General features: G+C 32.5%; 1 protein-coding gene across 2 annotated transcripts in view; it reads left to right on the top strand.

Moving 5' to 3' along the window:
- TFPI (tissue factor pathway inhibitor) overlaps positions 1-20396 on the top strand; it is a 53041-nt gene extending 32645 nt beyond the window's left edge. The window contains exons 5-8 of one of the 2 annotated variants that reach the window (XM_006189236.2): positions 3164-3340; positions 4018-4113; positions 19280-19459; positions 20169-20396. In XM_006189236.2, coding sequence (XP_006189298.1) covers positions 3164-3340; positions 4018-4113; positions 19280-19459; positions 20169-20275 — 560 coding nt within the window. In that variant the 3' untranslated portion in view covers positions 20276-20396. Of the gene's footprint in view, positions 1-3163; positions 3341-4017; positions 4114-9634; positions 9849-19279; positions 19460-20168 lie in introns of those variants that run through there. The other variant, XM_006189237.3, reaches the window with a different exon arrangement.
- The last annotated feature ends 1150 nt before the right edge of the window (positions 20397-21546 follow it).

Below are 21546 nucleotides of genomic sequence, written 5' to 3'. Positions count from 1 at the left end.
GAATTTCAGTTCTTAGTTTTCTCTGATAGAGGATTCATCATAAATCCATGTGATCTTTAAAATGCTGTTTTGTTTTAGTGAACATAAGGAAAAGTTAGAAATAATATACATGATATTTGGTAAGGAAGACTTCAAACATTATATTTCCTCATTCTAAAGCAGCATGATGTTTAATTAGATGAGTAACAATCGAGAGCCATGCACATGCTATTTTAACATCTCCCAAATATTTAGATGTTGCTGTTCTTACTTTAGTTCTCAGATCTCTAATCTCTTGATAATCTCAGCACTGTGTGGCTTTAGTAAAGTTTATTCAATATTCCCCTCAATGGATATATGTCATTGAATTGTCAACAGTCTATATGCAAAAGTAGGTGGAGATATTTAATGATAAATAATTGCTTGTCACCAGTATTTAGTGCATGCTAGCATATTTTTTATTTTGTGATTTAAACTATTTTATTTATAGTTTTTAACTAAAAGAATTACTTTTGGTGAATATATTGTATCAGCACAAAGCTGTTACAAGAGATCAAAAAAGACACATTCCTTTTAATAAGGGTCTAGAAACTGATGTGGCCCAATTACCGTTTACAGCATTTCGTTTGGATGAGAAAATACTGAAAAAGATCAAAGTACTTAACTTAGGACATGAAAGAGCTACACAATTCAAAGTGAACTTTAATTTTACTGACATTGATTTAATTATGTGAAAAAGAGTTGAAAAATGCTGTGATTTACTGATAAGCTTAAGACTAATATACTGGCCGGAATTTCAATCAAAATTTATAACATAAATTCAGCAGCAAGGTTTGTACAAACAACATAAGTGAATGTATTTATTTACAAGTTTAAAAGTAACTTTCTATAAATATTGAATTAATTTTAACAAAAGTGTTCAATACTTCAATTAAATGAAGTTCTCATTCTGTAATATCAAAGAATACAGTGTATTTATAAATAGGAGGTTTTGTCCACAAGTAAAAACAGTAATGTTCAACATTTAAAATGTTGGGATATTTTTTCAAACATGTAGAATTAGGAAAAAATTATATGCAGGGAAAATCTACTAGAAAATTATGCCATATAGTTTGTATTTAATGATTCAGATTTCAGTCCTTCTTAGTTCATGAAAGTGAGAGAATAAAGCTATCAATTCTATTCACATGTGTGAAAAATATTCAGATGCTAAAACCGTTCCATAGTAAAGGCCTCTAAGCATATTGACTGGAAGTTAACTTTGTGATGTGCTTCCTAGCATCAGAATCAGAACATGATAAAGACAGCAAAGATTCTTTACAACTCCTTTGGAAGAAAGTTCTGTTTAAGACAACTGCCAAGTATATAGCCTCAAACAAAAGTTAATAGTAAAAATCACGTGTCTTGTGGAAGTTGGTTTATAGCTTAAAGTCTGCATTCTGTGTCTTAACTGAGCATTAATTTAGAGCAAGAATTGTGTGTGCAGATTCAATACAAATGTTACTTTATTTATCCGAAGAATATTGAGTATGAATTTCTTAATTTGTAACCATAAGGGTTTTAAACTGTAGGCATAAGCAGAATCATTTTACAAGTGAGCAATTTCAACTCCCAAAATAAATTTATGTCCTAGAATGGGGCCTTATATTAAACAGCAACTTCTAGTTGTATAATTCCTTAATTATATTTTCAGCATAATTTGTTACTGTTTCCTGTTTGTTATATGCAATATTTATACCTACTCCCTTTTGTTAAACATAGAATTCTTATATTACCTGTTAGTATGATTTAAAATGTCATAGGAAGTACATACTAAGACCAAAACAAATCAAATTAGTAATAGAATATAGTTTTCTCTTTCTCATAATATAGTATTATAAAAATTTTAAAAAGTGGGTTTTTTCCTTGTCTCACATGTTAAACTTAACCACAAATTGTTACTATGGGAATAATAGTAAATTCACCTTGAGAAACAAGAGGTAGTAAACAATAAACAAAATAACTTTCTAATTGGTAATTTGAAAAGTTCTAGAAAATAGATATTTTACACTATATTAAATAGCATGTTTTATTTAATAAGGCAATTTTTTCACAGGGGATTGATTTTTCTGCAGATCTGCAACTGTTGAAGAAATCATTAACATTATTAAATACCTGCTCTTTTTATAGTAAAATACTTGTGAATATTGCTTCCCTGAGATAGATGCAAGATGCTTTAAAATGTGAAAGGATACTACGGTTTATTTTTGCTGCTATGGTAATACATAGTTGCAGGGGGAAATTGGGGAGATTGCAGCTTTGCCCTAAAAATTTCAAGCCCAATATGTCTTGCAATCCTAATAACTTAAAGAGTAATTTAATGCTCTTCTTTACAAAGTAAGCATGTAAACAAGGCTTGTAATGTAGATCACAGTGGCACTTTTGCGACAGCTGTGTTTAGAGCCTGGTTTGGAGCACTATCAAAGAATGGGTATTAAACTTTTTCAAAAGCCTCGCCAATCCCTGAGCATGTATTTCCTTTCTGCCTCTGCACTGTTGGAGTCATTCCAATGCCTGGAAGAAGAAAACTAAGAGACACAGAGGTGGAGGATGTCATACCTAATACAGATATTAATTTTGGCAAAAGAATTCAGGAACTTCTAAGTATAGCCATGAAAGCTTCCATACCCTTCAAAGCTGCTTCTGCACTAAAAAATATTGAAACTATTTTTAGTGAAGAACACATTACACTCATTGTGTAATGGAACTGCACACCTGAAAAATATGAAATATTTGTAGATCTTTCCTAAATGACAATGTACATAATCTTAATAAAAATAATTACACCAAAATTTTGCACTTCCAAACCAAGGGTAAATAATCCAATATCTTTTATTCTCTCAATTCATTAAAGAGTTGATAGTTAAAGCCCAATTAATTTATTATGAAAAATTTAGAACTTGAAATTCCAATAGACACAATGTATGACAATAGTTACATCTTCCTTATTCTAAATGTCACAGTAGATATAGTAATATTAGTATTATATAGCTGTGGGTAAAGTTATATTTTTATCATTTATCTTTAAATTTCATATTTACTCCTTAAATAACTTCAACTTAACCAGTTAATTATATGTTTAATTAACATAAATAAATTATTCACAAAAAGGAATATTGCTTTTTGACATTTTTATCATTTCTAGAAAAGCCAGATTTCTGCTTTTTGGAAGAAGATGCTGGAATCTGTCGAGGTTATATTACTAGGTATTTTTATAACAATCAGTCAAAGCAGTGTGAACGCTTCAAATATGGCGGGTGCCTCGGCAATTTAAACAACTTTGAATCACTGGAAGAATGCAAGAACACCTGCGGGGATGAATGTATGTTTATTCTCATCTTATTTTACTTTATTTTGTAGGTGTCCTTTTAAAAATAAGGCATCTTAGAGGATGTTCAGGTTTACCCAGATTTTGTTTCAGCCATGCAAATGAGCTATTTGTATTCACTCTAAAGCTGACAGAAGTTAGTCACTATGTTAGTTATTTTTAAGAAACAGAGAATTAAGAAATTTATAGCAGAAATTATTTCCATAGGCTTGATTGTTTTTTAGGTTACATTATGTAATTTTCCTTCCTAAGAATACTGTGGTACAATTTAGGCACAAGAGTAGGACTGCTGAAATTCCTTAGGGTTATTACAATTTGAGGGCAAATTGTTCTGTGGAACCTACCATCTAAAATCAGTCAGTTTTATCTGACCATAAATTTAATTTAAGGAGTGACTTTGACATTAACTGTTACCTTTTTTTTTTAAACCAAGAACCACAAAGTAATTCATGGAAACATTGTCTTATAAGATATATATATATAAAATTTATATACATACATACACATATATATGTATTTAAGGATGCACTGTTCACTAATTTAACATAGCAACGTGAATAAAGTTTCTAGACATCTACTTTTCTTAACACAACTTCTGTGCTTTGCTTTATGTGTGCAATTATGAGTTTGTGACAGTGTCTTGTATTTTAATTGGCTGTATTTTGTCCCAGTGAATGATTTCCAGGTGAATGATTATAGAACCCCGCTTGATGCTGTGAATAATGATTCCTTGACTCCTCAGCCTACCAAAGCATCCAGCTTCTTCGGTAAGCCCATTTTATTTTAATTGTTGCCAGGAAAACATTATCATAGTAACAGTAGAAGTAGAACGTGTATTAGAGCTATGCTTTCTAAAAAATTATACCTCTTCTGTTATATAATAATAGGTGTGTTGAAATACTGAGATTCAAAATTGCTTAAGACCTTTAATCCCATAAAAGTGATAATGTTCCTCATCTATTTTAAAGTATGTTGTGAAGTATGCTTTTATTACATATCACATGAAAACTTTTATATGATGTTTAACTCTATGCCAAACTTATCCTGTAAAATAACGCCAGGAATTATCAGCCTCAATGTCTAATGGTAAATCATTGTTAACGGCAGCACTGTGTCAAAGGCAGTATAAAATGCTCTTAAATTGAGCACAGCATTGGGCAACGTCTCTGGTGTTAGTCACAGGACTTATTAGGAATTTGTTGACTAACCATCTGAGAGGTTGTGTCACTCTGAGGGCATTTTCTTTTGGATGTATGCAGAACTCTTGTCTGGATACTACCCTGTCAACATATTTATCGAATTTGAACAAACATGCATTAAATATGCCCAAAAAATGCAGAGCTGTGAAAATACTGGAAAACATAACCAGATACCACAAATATCTCGGCAGTTAGAAACAACCTAAAAAGCTGAAAGTTATTGGGATAAATGCAAGGTCCTTTCTAAATTTAAAAAAATCACACATGCTCATTCAGAAATTGGGGATTTTGCTTAGAAGTTAGTGTAAAAGTGTTCAATGTAAAGTTGGCATGAATTGAAAGAGTTCTGTGGCTATTAAAATTACAGCCTTAGGGTAAAAACGGACATAGTGTCCAGGAGAAGGGTTCTCCACCCTGTCCCTGTATCAGAATCAGATGGATTTCGGAATCAGAATGTCTTTAAGCAACTCTCTTTACAACAAACAAGCAAACAAAGCAAGCAGGCAAACAGAAAGCAAACAAAATTTCTACCCAGATGGATTTAAAGCACTGCAAATGTTGACTGTGGTTTTTCTAGAATGAGGAATATAGTCCCATATTGATCTGGTGGAACTTGCTTCAGCCCTGAATGCAGTATCTTAGAGGTCACAAAGAGAACTGGAAACATGTTTCCAGAAGGACTGGAAAGTGTAAGGGGACGTGAGATCTAAGAGGGAACATTATACATGCTCTCAGTACCTGAAACACTATCTGTGAAAGGAGAATTACATTTTGTACATACCTCATTCTCAGTCCTCTCCATTTCAATCTTCCCTGTCCACATCCCTTTCCCTCCCTGCACCCCGTTCCTTACCTCCCTTAACCCAGCCTAAGAATCAGGGTGAATGCATGATATTTAAAGCACAAATTTCTTTCTGTAAAGTGTTTATTTTTAATGTGAGGTTCTGCGTACATCAAAAATTAATGGATGCCTCAGGGATTAAATAAGCTGTAGGCTTTCAAGCAGTGTTCCAATAGCACTTGAGATGTCATAGAGGTTATGCAAAATTTCAGAGGACTTGGACAATATGATACAGTCAGCATGCCTTCAAGTCCTTAGATTCTAAGCTGTGAATTCAGTGCCAGATGAATTTAAGTCTAATTTTTAAATGCTACTTGGTTTGTAAAAATGATAATAAGTATTTTTGTAGTTCTGATTTTTTTTAATCTATGAAATTAAGTAATTCCATTGCATTGTTTCTTTGCATTCCCCCACCCCTTGTCTTTCAGTAACATTTTGTTTAATCCAGTTACATATCACATGTTGAAAAGCATGCTAAATCTTATGGCTTGGAAAGATGTGAAAGTTTAGAATAACAAATCTATTAATGAATTTAAAGATACATGTGATACAATATATCTACAAATAAATGTATAAAATCAGTTTTCAATATGTTTCAATATTTTTTGTTTGGGTTATTTTACTAGTTAAAATAGATACCTTCAGTCATTTACCATTAAAATGAGTAGAGTAGGTTAGGGGATGATTTTGCCTTAAAGTTTTATGAAGTATAAGAAGCATGATTTTTGGCAGGCACACCACCAAAATAGAAAGGGGAGAGGGATAAAGAACATAAGAGGAGAAAATAAATGAGTTTTAAATACTGTCTAATAAATGTCCTCTAATTTTTTATGTAGATGAACGCTAAAATGTATAATAGACAAAGTAATGGTGACATGAGCAAACTATTAACTAAAGAAGCAAATTCACAATATAAATTTAAAAGAAAACAATATTAAGAGAATTTTTATTTAAAATAATAGGCATTTAAGGGAAAATTCTTTCATAGCAACTGCATTTAAAATTAGGGCAAATGGTCTCCTTTGTCTACAGAACTATTTTATTTTTTGTTGTATACATTTGCTTCAAAATCTAAATTTCTCCAGCCATTTGATCTCTCTTCCTCTTTTTCTGGGAGCATTCTCTTCTTATTTTTTGTTTTGTAACATTCCTAATTTAAAACATGAAACAATGTCACAGTAACTTCTGTGAGAAGTTTGATGTGAAGGGCGACTTAACATGTAAAGTGTGACAGTGAAGCTTTGCCTCCACTCTTCCTAAGACCTACATGATCCCATGTCTGACCCATCCAAGATGCAGAAGATGGGAATGCAGCTGTCCCACTCCATCATCTAAGACCTAGGTGATCCCTTCTTCATCCCATCCAAGTGGCAGACTGTAGGAAGGCAATTGTGCCTCCATTCTTCCTAGACCTAGATTGTCCCTCCCCCATTCCACCAAAATCTTTGCTGAGGTCTATGAAGATACTCAACGTTCTAGCTCAAAAAGAATTACATCTGTCACTGCTTGCAATTATTATTAATACATTTTATAATAATTTAAGAAATTATTATATATATGTCTATGTATAACCTTGATGTTCAAGGTTTTAGCAAATGTGTGAGGCTCCTTGTGGATATTCGTTTCTTTTGGAAAAATGTAAATCCTTTAAGGGTTTTGATTCAGTGTACAGGAATAATAACATGCCCCACAACACAAATAGAATAGCATTCATTTAAAATTCTTTCCATTAAAAACAATCCTCAGGTATTTGAATATTCCAAAAATATAGCTAGATTATGCCATTGTTATTAAGTGAAATGTTTGTAAATATAACTTTAATGTTTCTCCTTATGATGATATTAAAAAAACATTTGAGAAGTTTTGTTCAATGTTACCATAAAATTATTTGGTAATTTTTTTAATTGCTATTTATTCTTAACCATAATACTGCCAATTAGCTTGAGAATATATTTTTTCCAATGAACCCTCTTGACTCAAGATATTTGAATGCTCAGTAAGCACAACTGAGGTTTAATTTTCCCCTTTTATTCCATATTTCAGTATTAACAGTTAATAATTCCATACTTCAATATTAATACATAGGCAAAGACTGAAACTTACTCTTCCTTAAAGAGATTTTTACGAATGTTTTGTAAGCATGCCACTGTGCACAAGTGAGAGCGAATGATTTGAATTTGATTTATCATGCTGAAATATGAAGATGTCCATGTAGTTACAATAAATGTTTGTTCTCAATAAACCTGGGAGAGAAATACTTCTAATGTAGTATCTCTAAATGTGTGCAGTTCTGTGTATGATCTTCAGAATGAAAGATTAGCACAACTGCTCCTTCTTGACTTCCCTGCTGTGATTGGCACTGTTACATAGAAGATAAGAGAAATAACTCTGAGCCTGAAGACCAGGGCTCAAATCCCATTTCTTTCACTTACTGGCTGTGCAGCCTTAAGATACTTCTTAATCTCTCTGAACCTTCTTCTTCCAACTGCAAAATGAAGGTAATGAAAATATAGTACTTACCTTATAGGTTTTCTTGTGAAGTGAAATCAGTCAATATACATAGTGCACTTAAAATACTCCCTGATACCTATTCAGTGCTATATAAGTGTAACTTATCATTGTTATCCATGTAGTTCTGAGCAATACAAGTCTTAGTTCCAGGCCTTAGTTTCTCATTTATAAAACAACTCTGTAAACTCCCATTTTCAGGAAAAGGTGATATTTCAGCCACTTATAAAACCTCTAATTATTCAGATAAGTGCTTCAGTACATCTACTATAATAAAATTACAATTAACCTTTAAAAGAGAATTCACAATAGAACTGAATTAATACATATGGGGAAACAAACAGTTCAAATGTGTTTACTGGAAAGAAGTTGAGAATATTGGCAAGCAGAAGTATCATGAGGCTTTGAAACCAAAAGAATTTTATTTGTATAATTTTTCTTTATCATTTCCAATATTTCCAGCTATCCACATTTTCAGACTTCTGCCACCATTTTCCCAATTATTTCAGCATGAGCATTTGTTAATCACTTTTGATCACTTCTCTCCTAGTCAGTTGTTAAATTCTATTGCCTTTTCTGATGAAATGTCCATTTTCGTCTTCTCCATTTTCAGTACTGCCTGTTCTATTCAGACTATCGATCCTTTGTGTTTAGATTACCTCAGCTATCATATGTCATCCAAACTGGAATGCTAATGAAAATGAAAGGAGGATGCTATAAAAATTATGTATTTATTAAAATATATATGTATGGGCAGAATATTGGGTTTGTTACTTTGGTGGATAAATAAATAATTTTATTTTTTAAGTATTTCAATTTTTTAAAAACTCATATATGTTGGAACATGATACACTAAAAACTAAGCATGAACTGATAGTAGTTCAGGCAAACCAGGCAGTATAGACATTGGTTAGGTAGACAGGGAAGGATAAACAGATAGATAGCACCAAGATCAGCTATAACTTAGATATACTATATACATATATTATTAAAATAGTTGTATGTCAGGCATAAGTCAGGTAAGCCATTTTATGTGTATGTGTATGTGTATGTGTATGTGTATGTGTATGTGTATGTGTATGTTCAGAGACAGAAGAGAGAGGCAGAGAATGAGAGCATTATACATAGCATGTATTAGATATGACCTCTTAGACATGATTGTCCTCCTTCCATACATCCATTATGTTAGGGTCAAACTATCTTTAATCAAGCAAATTTACATATTTCTCTTGCTTTATAGAAAAAATTAACTTAATGGATACATTTTCTTTCTGTGTTAGTCTAGCCTCATCTGCTTGTCTTAAAATTGTCTCTGTTATCTGTTAGCCCTCTACCTGTTCCAGATTTTGTCTCACTGTCCTGTAAATATAAAAATTTTCTGTCCATTTAGAACAAACACAAATTATCCATTCTCTTCATTATTATTAAACACAAAGTATCCATTCTCATTTCATGTGATGTTTTATGTGCTGTCTCCCATCTAAAATTCACTGCCTTCCTCATTGTATCTAAGCTGCCTTTTCACCACCATAAGGAAGATTTCTTTCTCTCTCTTTCCCCTGGCTTTTTATTGTGTGATGTTGTATTAACTCTGCCTCACTGACTACATTACAAGGTTTTGAAGGAAAAGACTATGGATTTTTTATTTTATAGACTCCCCTCCCCTAGTGTTAATCTCACTGTTAGGCACAGGACAAATGACTTACATTTTTTTTTATGTATTAATTTTGTAATCCACAGTTACAACAGAAAGAACAAATGATGGTTGGAAGAATGCTGATCACACTTACCAAGTCTTTCTGAACATCATCTGCATTCATGCATCCATGTTCATTTTAAGATTACGTAGCATTTTATGCATATGTTAATAATTGTGCTTTTGACATTTCTTTAACATTTATATAGTATATATGATGCCTTCTATAGCATTCTATTAATAAAGTTTTAATATTTACATGCAGAGAGTTAATATATTCCTCTCAATATATCTCATTGGTAAATGTCTAACTAGCAAAGAAAAACTAATGTTCTCAAGTGTTCATACTGGGTTCTGGACCTTTTGACTGACTCATTCATGAAAAAAGTGAGTAGTCTTTCTGGTTCTTATAGCTCCCTTTGCTTCTATATATCAACTCTTAATAGCTGCCTTGGGACTACGTAAGCTTTATGATATTTTGGAAAAAAATCTTTGAATAGACTTCAAAAGCCTATTGTCAACCCAATGTGGTACTCACTCTATGATTAGGAAAAGGAACACCTATATACCTGGCCTAGTCCCATGTTGCTTTCTGGCAGCTTCCACGTCAAAGGAAAATGATTGGATATTATTCTGAAGGCCATTTGGATACTTGGAACTCTTCTCTCTCCTGACTGTATTCACTGTATAACCTAGTGGCCAGATTCCATACATATGTAAAAAAAAAAAAAAAAGAAAGGTAGAAAAGAAACACACACACATGCACACATATATGCATATATAATACACCTTTTAAAAAAATGTTTATCATTAGCCTTCTGGAAGAGGTGTTATGCTCACACATTGCCTGATTGACACCAAACACCATCACTGATAACAGTCAATTTACAGATTTGCAAGAGAATACTATCTTCTATTTGGCCTCTTTTTGAAGATGTGATATCATATAGAAGAATATCACAACCTTGGAAACTTTTTGGAAAGAAAATGTATCTCATCAGATGAAAGAGTTACATGTTTAGCTGTATCCCACAGTTAATCACTAGCACTGTCAACAATTCTGAAAACCCCCACTTCATCAACAGCCTACTTCCATAGTCCCAGAGAAGTATCCTGTTTTTCATACTGTGTTCCCAGACCAAGAAGAAACTTCCCTCATAATCTAAATATGCCTGCATGGTGAATTTGGTGCCTTCAAGCTGGCTTCCCAAAAATAGATAACAACTTGTGGTAAGAATCCATTGAACTTACTTCCTGCCAGGAGAGCTCGTGAGAAACAAAATTGTAACACTTCATCTCTGCCAAGATTGCTGTCATCCGAATACGGTCATTCAAGGTGACTACTGACTACTTCTGTTAATCCTTTTCTTCCTGGACCATCTCTGGTTTTAACAAGGAAAAATTTTTGCCTCAGTCATAATATTCCTCCAGAGAAGTTGTTTCTCAATATACAGATACCTCTAAAAGAGAAAATTCAGACTTTCATTTCAGAAACCAAATTATTTAGAATGACAATTTTATATGAACATGCAAATAGGTAGGAATAAAATCCTTATGCATGTGACCATTACATAAGTCAACAAAACATTCATAAATTAATATAATACAAACTGCAAAAGAATAAATTAATGATACTAATTCATGACTTATTTGATGGCACGTGTTTTTTGCTAAAGGGGAAAAATGCCTATGATAATATGATTTTGGTATGGATTGCTATAGGATAGGTTAGGAACGAGTTAGGAATAAGTTAGAAGAGCCTGTCCTGCCCTATGTTGTGTATAATTCTCTGCCCTTTTTCTGCTTGAATGCTGGACAATCTTTGCAGGAATCAATTTGAGAAGCATTGATATAAGATATGTTGATTAGGAAAATTCCAACTCTTTCCTAGGGACACAGCAGAATGAGGGTTCTGGTTTTCTATAACATCTTAATGCTATTAAATGGACCTCACTGGCCAGTGCAGATATAATCAGAGAGAGCATAAAATCCGGAACTGTGGTCTGTTTCTAGAAACTTCCCAGGTTGAACATGCCAACGCAATAATTCTTGCCTCTAAATGTTTGAGCTCTCTGAATTCTGTTTGGCTCAGCACTGTTACTCCCAAAACTTGTTTTCAGCCTCCTCCTTTGATGATCTGTTTTAATCAGATATCTTTCTCCTGTTCAGACTTGATAAATTCCAGTTTTGCTCATGTAACTTGAGGGTAAGAAGAATCTAAGACATTCTGAACCTGAGCTTCAAAAAAGAGAGACTGAGAATTGAACATAAAGGGGAAGTTGTAACAACTTTCATTTTACCTGATAATTATTAAAATATCTTTGCCCAGTTATTTTTATTTTCTAGTTAGTTTTCAGATGACATATCAGAGTGATTAGGAGCATTGGCTTTATGAGCAGAAAGAGGTGGGTTTCAATTCCAGTTCTGCTATTTGTAGACTCTCAGCAGCCTTGAAAACAATTACAGAACTCTCAGCCTCAGGTTCTTCATTGGTTATATGTGAACAGTAATAGCTCATAAAATTTTGTGAAGATTGTGCTGACATATCTTAACCCACAGTTTAGCACAAATAAGAACGCAAAATATTAATACTTGAGCTTTTTTTATGATGATGAAAATGGTGATTACCCAATGTCAACAGAGGCTTATAGCAGAAAAAAATAAAATCAGGAGTATCATTTGCATACATTTTATTAGTAACAATTTTTAATACAACTAAAGTATTAAACCAAGTGTAACGATCTGAAATATCTTCATTTAATATACTTAAAACTATGATTATCTGAAATAACATAAAGCACTTGTAAAATTCAAGCATAATTATAAAATATGTGTTTTTGTGTCTTTGGATCTTATTTCTAATCAGAGGACTTGCAAACCTGTGTTTCCAACTTTATGCTATGACTTAAATATCTGTTATGCGTCTTACTTTCGGTTTAGTTCAACAACTATTGAGTGCCTCTTATACAACAGGATTTGCCATGCCAACTGGGAGTCTGATAATGATAAATCAGAGGGTGGCTTTTTCCTTTACAGGCATGCCTGTGAAATAGGGGAAGGAGATACGTAGATGACCTCAATGCCTGTTGGGTGCTAAGACAGAGACCTACAGAAGTGTTAAGGGAGGACAGAGTCATGATGTGCTTCCGTTGAAGGGCGTCAAAATTAAGATTTCCTGTCTTCTCAAAACCTAAGTTCTATCTTCTATCTAACATCTTGAAGTTGTTTGCTAAATGCTGGCTAATCTTAAAGCATAGTTCAAAATTCCATCTTCATTCAGGGATTTTTTTAAGTAAAGCCACATTTAAAGTAACCCATGATAAAATTATAAATTATGAAGCTATTGACTATATTTTATACTGTAACATATTAGAAAATATTATAACATATTAGAAAATATTCCATCTTCTAAGTCAACCAGTCTAGAAATACTAGAATTACCTTCTCTCTAGCTCTCTCTCTACCTACATTCACTCTGGTGCTTAATTTAGGCATTCACACTATAACTGCTTAATTAGGGTCATTTTATATTCACCTCTATTGCAAGTCTCCTATTAGATTCAGCCTACACATCCCCAGTTGAGTTTGTTTCATGTATAAAGATAGATCAGAACTTGTCTCTTCCATCCTTCCATACTTTCAGTTACTTACTAATGTCTACATCATAAAATAGAAATATATTAGTATTCAAGGACCTTCTGAATTTGGTCTAAATCTACTTTTCCAGCCTCGCATCCCACTATACTCTCCATGCAATCTGTTCTTCAGATAGCCTGGAGTTTACAAAGTACCCCAAACAAACCAGGAATATTCTGACCTTTCACTTGTATTCCCCTCTATCTCCTCTGCTTTAAAATTTCATTCTTCCTTGAAAGCTGATCAAGGGACAAGTAAGCATTAATTCTGAACTTTTACTAAAATCTTAAAAGGTTTTCAATTTTTCAGATATGTCATGAAGAAAAGTCTTTCTAATGTATTATAAGGTATAATTATCTTAGATTAAGTTATGCTCAACAGTCTCATAATTTGTAATTTTACTATATCTTTCTTCCTTTTTGACTTTATTAAGAAAAATTCCTGGATGAAGATAATTTTGTGAATTTTGTCCATGTATTAAGCAGTATCTACACAAAGAAATCCAACCCAATAAATACCTACCTAATTTCTCTTCCTCGTTTTTAACCTGTGGGAGCTTCCCTGTCTGGGCAAGGTTTCTTACAGTCTGTTCCTCATGACCTTTCAGTTTCAAATGCCCTGGCAGCCTACCTTTTACCTTTCAACTTTGGCTAAGTGGACCAATACACATAGAAAAAAACAAGTTCCATAGTGCTTGTTTTCCCACTCCCTGCCCTCTTTCCTATATGCCATGTCGGTTTCTGCCAGTTTAACACCATTTCTACCTCATTAGTGAATGGAGATACGTGCTTTTTCCCTGTTGTACAGATTTACTATCTGTAAATAGTAAATTAATAAGTGGCAAGTTTATTTTCCATTCCTAATCAGAAACAGATTCCAGTCTCTAGCCTTTCTTTATGATCCCAGGACACTTGTATCCCTTTAAAAATATTTTTATTATATAATATTATTTCTAATACTTATAATATAATAATTTTGTGATATAATTTAAGCATTATAATTGCAGACAACTTGGAAAAAATACAAAAGTAGAAGAAAAACATCAACCATATTTGCATTACACAGAGACACTCACTGTCAATATTCTAGTATATTTCTTTTTATGGTTTTTGCTACTTTTGTTTTTTGGCTCATCATGAAGTAAATAAAACACTGGAATAGTAGCTTCTAAGGATTCCTAGCAGTATAGAATAGGCTCAGCATCAAATAATCTGTTTTTTCCAATTGTAAACTCTAAGCTCCCTACCTGATAAAAAAAAACACCTCTATACTGATCATCTTTCCCGCTGCACACTTTCTCAGTTTTTTGTGTGTTTGTATGTGTATATGTGCATGTGTAGTACTTAATTTTGGTGTGTTGACACACAAAGATAAACAATCATATATTATTGATTCTAAGATGCATTTTTTTCACATTTTAACATGGTTCAAATCATGACAAAACTTAACTGATGGTGTATAATAGTGTGTGTTTTTTTTCCTTTATAAAGCAGTACATAAAATAGTCATGCATATTAAAATCAATAGCATCTTAGGTTCTATCTAAATTATATTTTGCAGAACACTTAAGGAGCTATGAGCAATTACTTCCACTTTTGTGGATATAAAGAGAATAAAAGCAATAATGGTAAATAAATGCAATGCAGTAAGGTCCTCATTTTGTTAAAAATTTTTAGGCACTTTTATTTTTGTTAAATTGTTTAGGCACTTTTAACACTACTGTAGAAGTATAAATTATGTATAAACTTTCAGTGGAAAAGTCAGCAGCATCTACCAAATTATAAATTGAATATAGCTTTTGCACAATTCTAATTTTAGAACTATTTCCTTTAGAAATACCTGGACCAGCATATAAGGATGTTCATGAGTATTTGTCTGGAATTGAAAAAAAAAAAGATAGAAGTAATCTATGAATACGTGAGTAGTGACTGACTAAATATACTGTAGGCAGCTCAAAAAATAAAATATTGTGCATACTTTAAAAAGAATAAGGTATATAGATGAACAAACATGGAAACAGATGTACAAAATATTGTCAAGTATAATAATAAGACACAGAGCAATATACTAATATATGTTTGCATATGCAAACAATTTGGGGAAAGATACTCAGCTAATCACTGATGGTGGTTTAAAGGGCAAGGGTCAAATTATGGAGAACTTTTGTTTTATATTTGTTATACTTTAGTATTATTTCAGCATTTTACAATGATAAAGTATAATTAGAAATTAAAAATCTTTGTATTTCTCTTCACTATAAAATTATGGGGAAAAATAATTTGTTATTCAATGGAAAGATTTGTTATTCAGTTCCCTAAGACAGTCTCAGAAGACAAAAAATTGTTTACTCAACAAGTGATGAGGTGATTCATAAAACCTAAGTTGGTTGGTGAAATAAAAGCATAAATATAGTCACATAAAATAGTACAGTAAGAAAGTTACCACAATAAAGATTCAAAGTGAGTATAAAATTTGAAGTTTACTGTGTAAGTTTTAAAGCAAATTTATGTAAGCAAGCCACTTCCATATAAAACTGGCTTTGGAGCATCATCTTACAGTTAAGCAGTCATACTAGATCATGGCAGTTCCTGGCAAATATAAATAGTCTGAGTTCTGAAACCTATCATAGACCCTCTAAATGGAAACTAGCCAACTTGTTATTAATGGTGAGATCAAGCCAATGCATTTGGTTATTAAATTCCCTTTGAAAGTGAACAGAAGTCAGGTTAGTGTCTTTTTATTCTATCTTAAATTTCTGTGACTAATTATAATCTAGACCAAAAAAAATCACATTGTCCAACTACTTCAAAATCTTTATATTTTCTTTCATTGTAGATATCAAAGTCTGGATTTTCAATAGGTGAGTGCTTATGTTTATCTAGAATAAATATGTTAATTGGACAGTCAAGCTTATCTCCTCACAGGGTGCAAAAATCTTTGATTTCCTCACTTCTGGAGATTGAATCAGATGATAATCAAGGACTCAAAAAATCTTGAAGCCAAAATGTCCTTGAGAAACCATCTGCTTCATTGTTTTCATTCTGTTGTTTATGTTAGAGTAATCCAATGCTAGTCTTACTGCTTAGAGTTAAAATGATTTTAGGAGAAATTGATTAGTTTATATAGTGGGTATAATTCGTATTTCCAGAGTAATGGCCTTATAAAGACTCCTCAACTGATGATATTTCATTGCATTATTAAAAACAGAATTTTACAAATTTAAATACAATATTCTTAGTGATTAATTTCAAACATTAAGCCACTCTCAAAATATTCTTATTTCTCAATAATATGCAGGGTCAAATGTGAGTTCTGTTCAATGATCTGTGTAGGCAGTGATTAAAATAGGGCAAACAAATGAGACAGACAAACTATCATCAGATTGGTCACGGACAGACACTTTCTGAGTAAGAGCTGCTGTCTAGTAAGAGTGACAGTTCAAGTCTGCATGCCAGACCCAAGGTTGTCAGAAAGCAATATGCCAGATACCCTCAGATTCAGATGTCACAAAGAGTCTCAGGTAGAGGCAATATGATGCCTGGGACAACTTAATGGATAGTGAAACTCTCTTTGATGGCATCTGTGCTGGTCAACTGTCTGTTTGCTTTCAAACCAATCCCCTGCCTTCTTGCCCTTTCCTTTGGCTTCTGAGTAGATTTGGTCAGTGGCAAACTGTTGGAAGGCTGAGTGGCCAAAGGAAGATAGCAGCTATAGTACATCTCCCCACCAAAACTGTGGTGTATTCCGCATGGTAAACGACCCCACTGGAGAGGCCATTTTGGCTCTAGCTTTCACCTGATATTCCAGGCTCCTGGCCTATGATAAGAGAGGTACCTCCCTTATTACCTTCAATCTAGGAACCATAGCCCCAGATATACCAAGCCAACTTACCTGCACTTTGAAATAGCATTGATTTTGTTATGGGGCCAGTTTTACTGTAGGTTGTGTGTTAGGCAAAAAGAAGGATGAATTTGTTCTCTGTCATCAGAAAACTCTCTTTGTCCTGGAATAAGAAACTTTAGGTAGAAACATTGCTATTAAGACATAATAAGTAGCATTTGTAAAGAAGTGTACAACTTACAAGTACATCTGTATTACTATTTTCAACTTACTGTGGGCTCATACATCTTGTGTACAAAATGCTAAAGTGAAATTGATGTATAAATCATTTATCATCCTACTTACACATCTCCTATGAAGTATCTGCAGTGCTTTCTGAGAATATTTATTTAAAGAGAATAGCAATTTTCTCTGCCTTCTCTGTGTCTCAAATCAGGCTAATTGCTTGTGGGGTAATTCTTTTGTTTCTGAACATAGGTGATGATTTTGAAAGCTCATGGAATTAGAAATGGTGGCAGTTGATAATCATCTTTCTTGGCTGTGGGTTGATGAGAATCCATAACATACGTATTGGAAAAGCTTGCACAATAGTAGGGCTCAATTACAATGTATCTCTCCTAGCATGTTAGGAAATTCCTCTTTCATAAACCATTGTTGGTAACGGGAGACCTCAACATTTTCTAGAAAATTAAGCACACATTCTCACCAAATACATTTTAATTTTGATTTATGATGGCAGTAATCATGCAACATAACCCCTAAGTAGGGTGAGGTAACACATAAATTAGACTACAAGATTTCGAATGATGTTTTAGTTTTATAGATCCTAGGAGTTTCTTTAAAATCACAGTGCCCATGGACCTAGTCAAAGACTAAATAATTCAAATGTTTTTTACATGACTTTAGTTCTTCAATTTTGGCACAGAATGTCACCTTTCTAAAATGTTGTATCATAAATTCCCCCCTAGAATTCCCACTCCTTATCTTATGTTTTCCAGAATTTCTCTATTACATGAGCCATTATATCAAGACACTCTAATCTTTAAGTATCTAGAAGGCAGGGGGTTATAAAAACGTGTTTATCAATAAAGTTTTTAAAAATTTTTTCCTTAAGTTGTTTTATCCCTTTTTCAGTCTATTTATCTGTGGTTCACACTGGCCATCAAACTGCTTCTTGCTTTGTGTACAATCTATTTACCTTCATTGCTACTGGATTCCTTAAAGTTCTGTTTTCTGCCAATGTTCTACATTTAGCAAATGCTCTTCATCTGAATCTGCTGTGCCACATCTCACTGTTCGGCCAAGCGACCAAGTTCCTGACTGTACTCCAGTATACCTGCAGTTTGGGTTTACTGATACGAAGCAGTTTAGCTCTACTGCTAACGAGTACCAGCTTGTCCTCATTGACAGGAATTCTGGAGGGATGAAACCATTTTTCTGCTTTGCCTCAAAGAAATGAGTGATCCTTTCATTACCCAAGTTGTACTTTTTTCCCTTTTGTTTTTGAAAGTGGTTGATCTCACTGACAGACCAGCCTGTCTGGTTTAAATCTGTAAATGTTTGATCTTACTGGCTTTAGCAATATTCTTTCCTTTGCAAAAATATCTAACTCATCTAAAACTGATACTTCAATTCACAGGAAAACTTGACTTCTAAGCCAAATCATCTCTTCTGCACTTTTCTAAAGCCTAAGGTTAGAATTTGCTATATGTAAATTCCTATGTGTTACATTGTGATTTGTCATTTAGAACTTAGGTCAAGGGAAGGAACTCTTTCTCAGCTTCAGTGTTTGTGTCATAGAATGAAATAAGGATTTTGCTCATCAGGACCTTTTTCACAAAATTGAATACTTGTGAACAAATGATACGTAAACATTGATAATTTTTTTAAATGGATGTGGTTAACAAATTTCCATAAGTTAAATTGTTGAGCAGTGGTTGTTGACATTATGTACAACTACTTTTGTCATATAAAGAGTAATCACCAATATATCTACTTTTTTATTTGTTGAAGATCTCAGTATAGTGGACACTTGGAGACTGGTTAAGCATTCTCCTGGAATTGAAATACATGAATTTTACTAAGTTCTACTTTAATTTATTCAGATTACTGTTTTACATAAACATGCCACAAGACTAATCTATAAACAATAAATATGAAAGTTTGGGATTAACTATCAGACATGGCTTACCCTATTTTATTGATGTTCTTAGAATATTATGGCCCCTCCTGGTGTCTGACCCCAGCAGACAGAGGATTGTGTCAAGCCAATGAAAGCAGATTCTACTACAATTCAAGCATTGGGAAATGCCGCCCATTTAAGTACAGTGGATGCGGAGGGAATGAAAACAATTTTACTTCTAAAAAAGCATGTCTCAGGACTTGTAAAAAAGGTATAGAGGACATTACTCTCATTAATTCACTAGTGTTTGTTTAAGATAAAAATTGTATTGAAATTATGAATGAATTTTAATCTATGAAAAATATCATAAAATTAGTTTTATTTATGATAAGACACAATATTATGATTTAGCTAACGAATTTCCCCTTTTCAACTACATTTAGATTGCATTGCCAGATATGTTAACTGCAGTTGTTTTTAATGTCTTTCAAGAAAAAGAATCAATTGTAAACAAAATATTTTATTCTTTTAATTTTTACATACTAAGCTTTCATTTTAAAGGATTATAGCAAAATATCTTTATGCTTTCTAGTGCCAAAATTTTACTGTTATTTATTTATAAAAGTATAAATATAAAAATAATGCATATTTATAGAGTATTAATATGTAAATAAAAGTCATCTATAATTTCACCAACCATATACAGCCACATGTCCACTTTAATAAAATGAGCATGATTTCTAACTGAATATGAATAATAAAAATCAATAACATGTTTACCCATTTTTACTAATATATGCAAAGTGACTTCCTTTGGAAGAGATTGTTCTACACAAAGACATAGACAGATTAAATGCTTTTAAACCAAATCAATTTTTTTTTTGTTTTTAAGCATTAAAAACTAATTTAAGGAAATTTTAGATGAAAAGTTTTATTGTGTTACTTTATCATGCATAAATTTGTTTATCTTCCTTTTGTAGGTTTCATACAAAGAATATCAAAGGAAGGATTAATTAAAACCAAAAGAAAAAGAAAGAAGCAGCCAGTGAAAATAGTGTATGAAGAAATTTTTGTTAAAAAGATATAAATTTGTTATATTACAACATCATTTCTACTAAATATTTTGGATAAAACTTTTCATTATGATTTCTATTTTTTTCTTTCCTGAAATCTTTTTAATGAACATTTTCATGAATTTTCTATGCATATATTACCTGCTATTAATATATTTGGACCAGAGTTCTTTTTTTATCAGATTGCTTATTTTACAGCTATAATTTATTAACTGACTCCTATGAATTTTCTTATTCTCTTGATTCCCTTTCTAACTTTCTGCCATTTACCTACAAATTATCATACTAATGGCCACATCAAGTAAGTCCGTTTTACTATTTGGTAATCGTATATTTGAGAGTGTGTTTTTTGTCACTTATTTGTTTTGATTATGGATACAATGATCTTCTTTATAGACTATGTCCAGATTAAGAAGTACAGCTATTAAAGATCAAGTGGTTTTGGAGTTTCACATCTAAAATGGTGACAAGCACCTTCTTCTGCTAAAGATCACTCAATTGTGCATTTGGAAAGAGCTGGTAATAACACAGTTCTGTCATGCGATTCCCTCCTTAGACATACTTTTTCTCCTATTGTACTAACCAGTTCACATAAGAAAAATTTTACATCTTGAGTTCAAATATTTAGTATATAAGTTACTGCCTTAAACAGGATCTTTGCTGTGGATTTTAAAACTTTTGGAAATCAAAATCCTCTGTGAAATATGTCTGTTGTCTTTTATATGTGGAAAGCAGTTTAAAAAAAAGTCTTAGGTCAAGTGGCAAGTTACCATCAAGGTCATATAAACAACAAGTTGGTGAGTTGACTATTTTCCCCAACAACCATTCGTGGGTTCATTACTTAGTCAAGAAAGACACATACTGAGAGATGGTTTGCAATGCTTAATGCATGTGAATATTATTTTTGCTGTGTTTTTAAATAAGGGTCTCCCTTATGGTGGTATTGTCTTCCTTTGTTTTGCATAATCAAATGATGTAACTGTGAATTTTATATAGAATTACCTTATAAAACATATACACATATTTACTGACCTTGTTTATTCTCTGTTCAAAATTAACAGGTTGTGCTGAAAACTGCTCAAATGATTTTATTTTTTACAGTATAAGAAATAAAATATATTATCCTGAATAATAAAATATGAATGTTGTAGTCATGAAGTTTTTATACTTCAAAAAAATATAACGGTCTTTAGTTGCAAAAATAAAGACTTCTAAGACAAAGGAAAACAATTGTTCTACAAGATCTACTCTACTCATCTCTTTTAGTTAGGATTTGCTAATTACC

This window comes from Camelus ferus, chromosome 5 (assembly GCF_009834535.1).
Source record: "Camelus ferus isolate YT-003-E chromosome 5, BCGSAC_Cfer_1.0, whole genome shotgun sequence".
Taxonomy (NCBI): domain Eukaryota; kingdom Metazoa; phylum Chordata; class Mammalia; order Artiodactyla; family Camelidae; genus Camelus; species Camelus ferus.
This window is presented reverse-complemented; position numbering and strand designations above follow the sequence as displayed.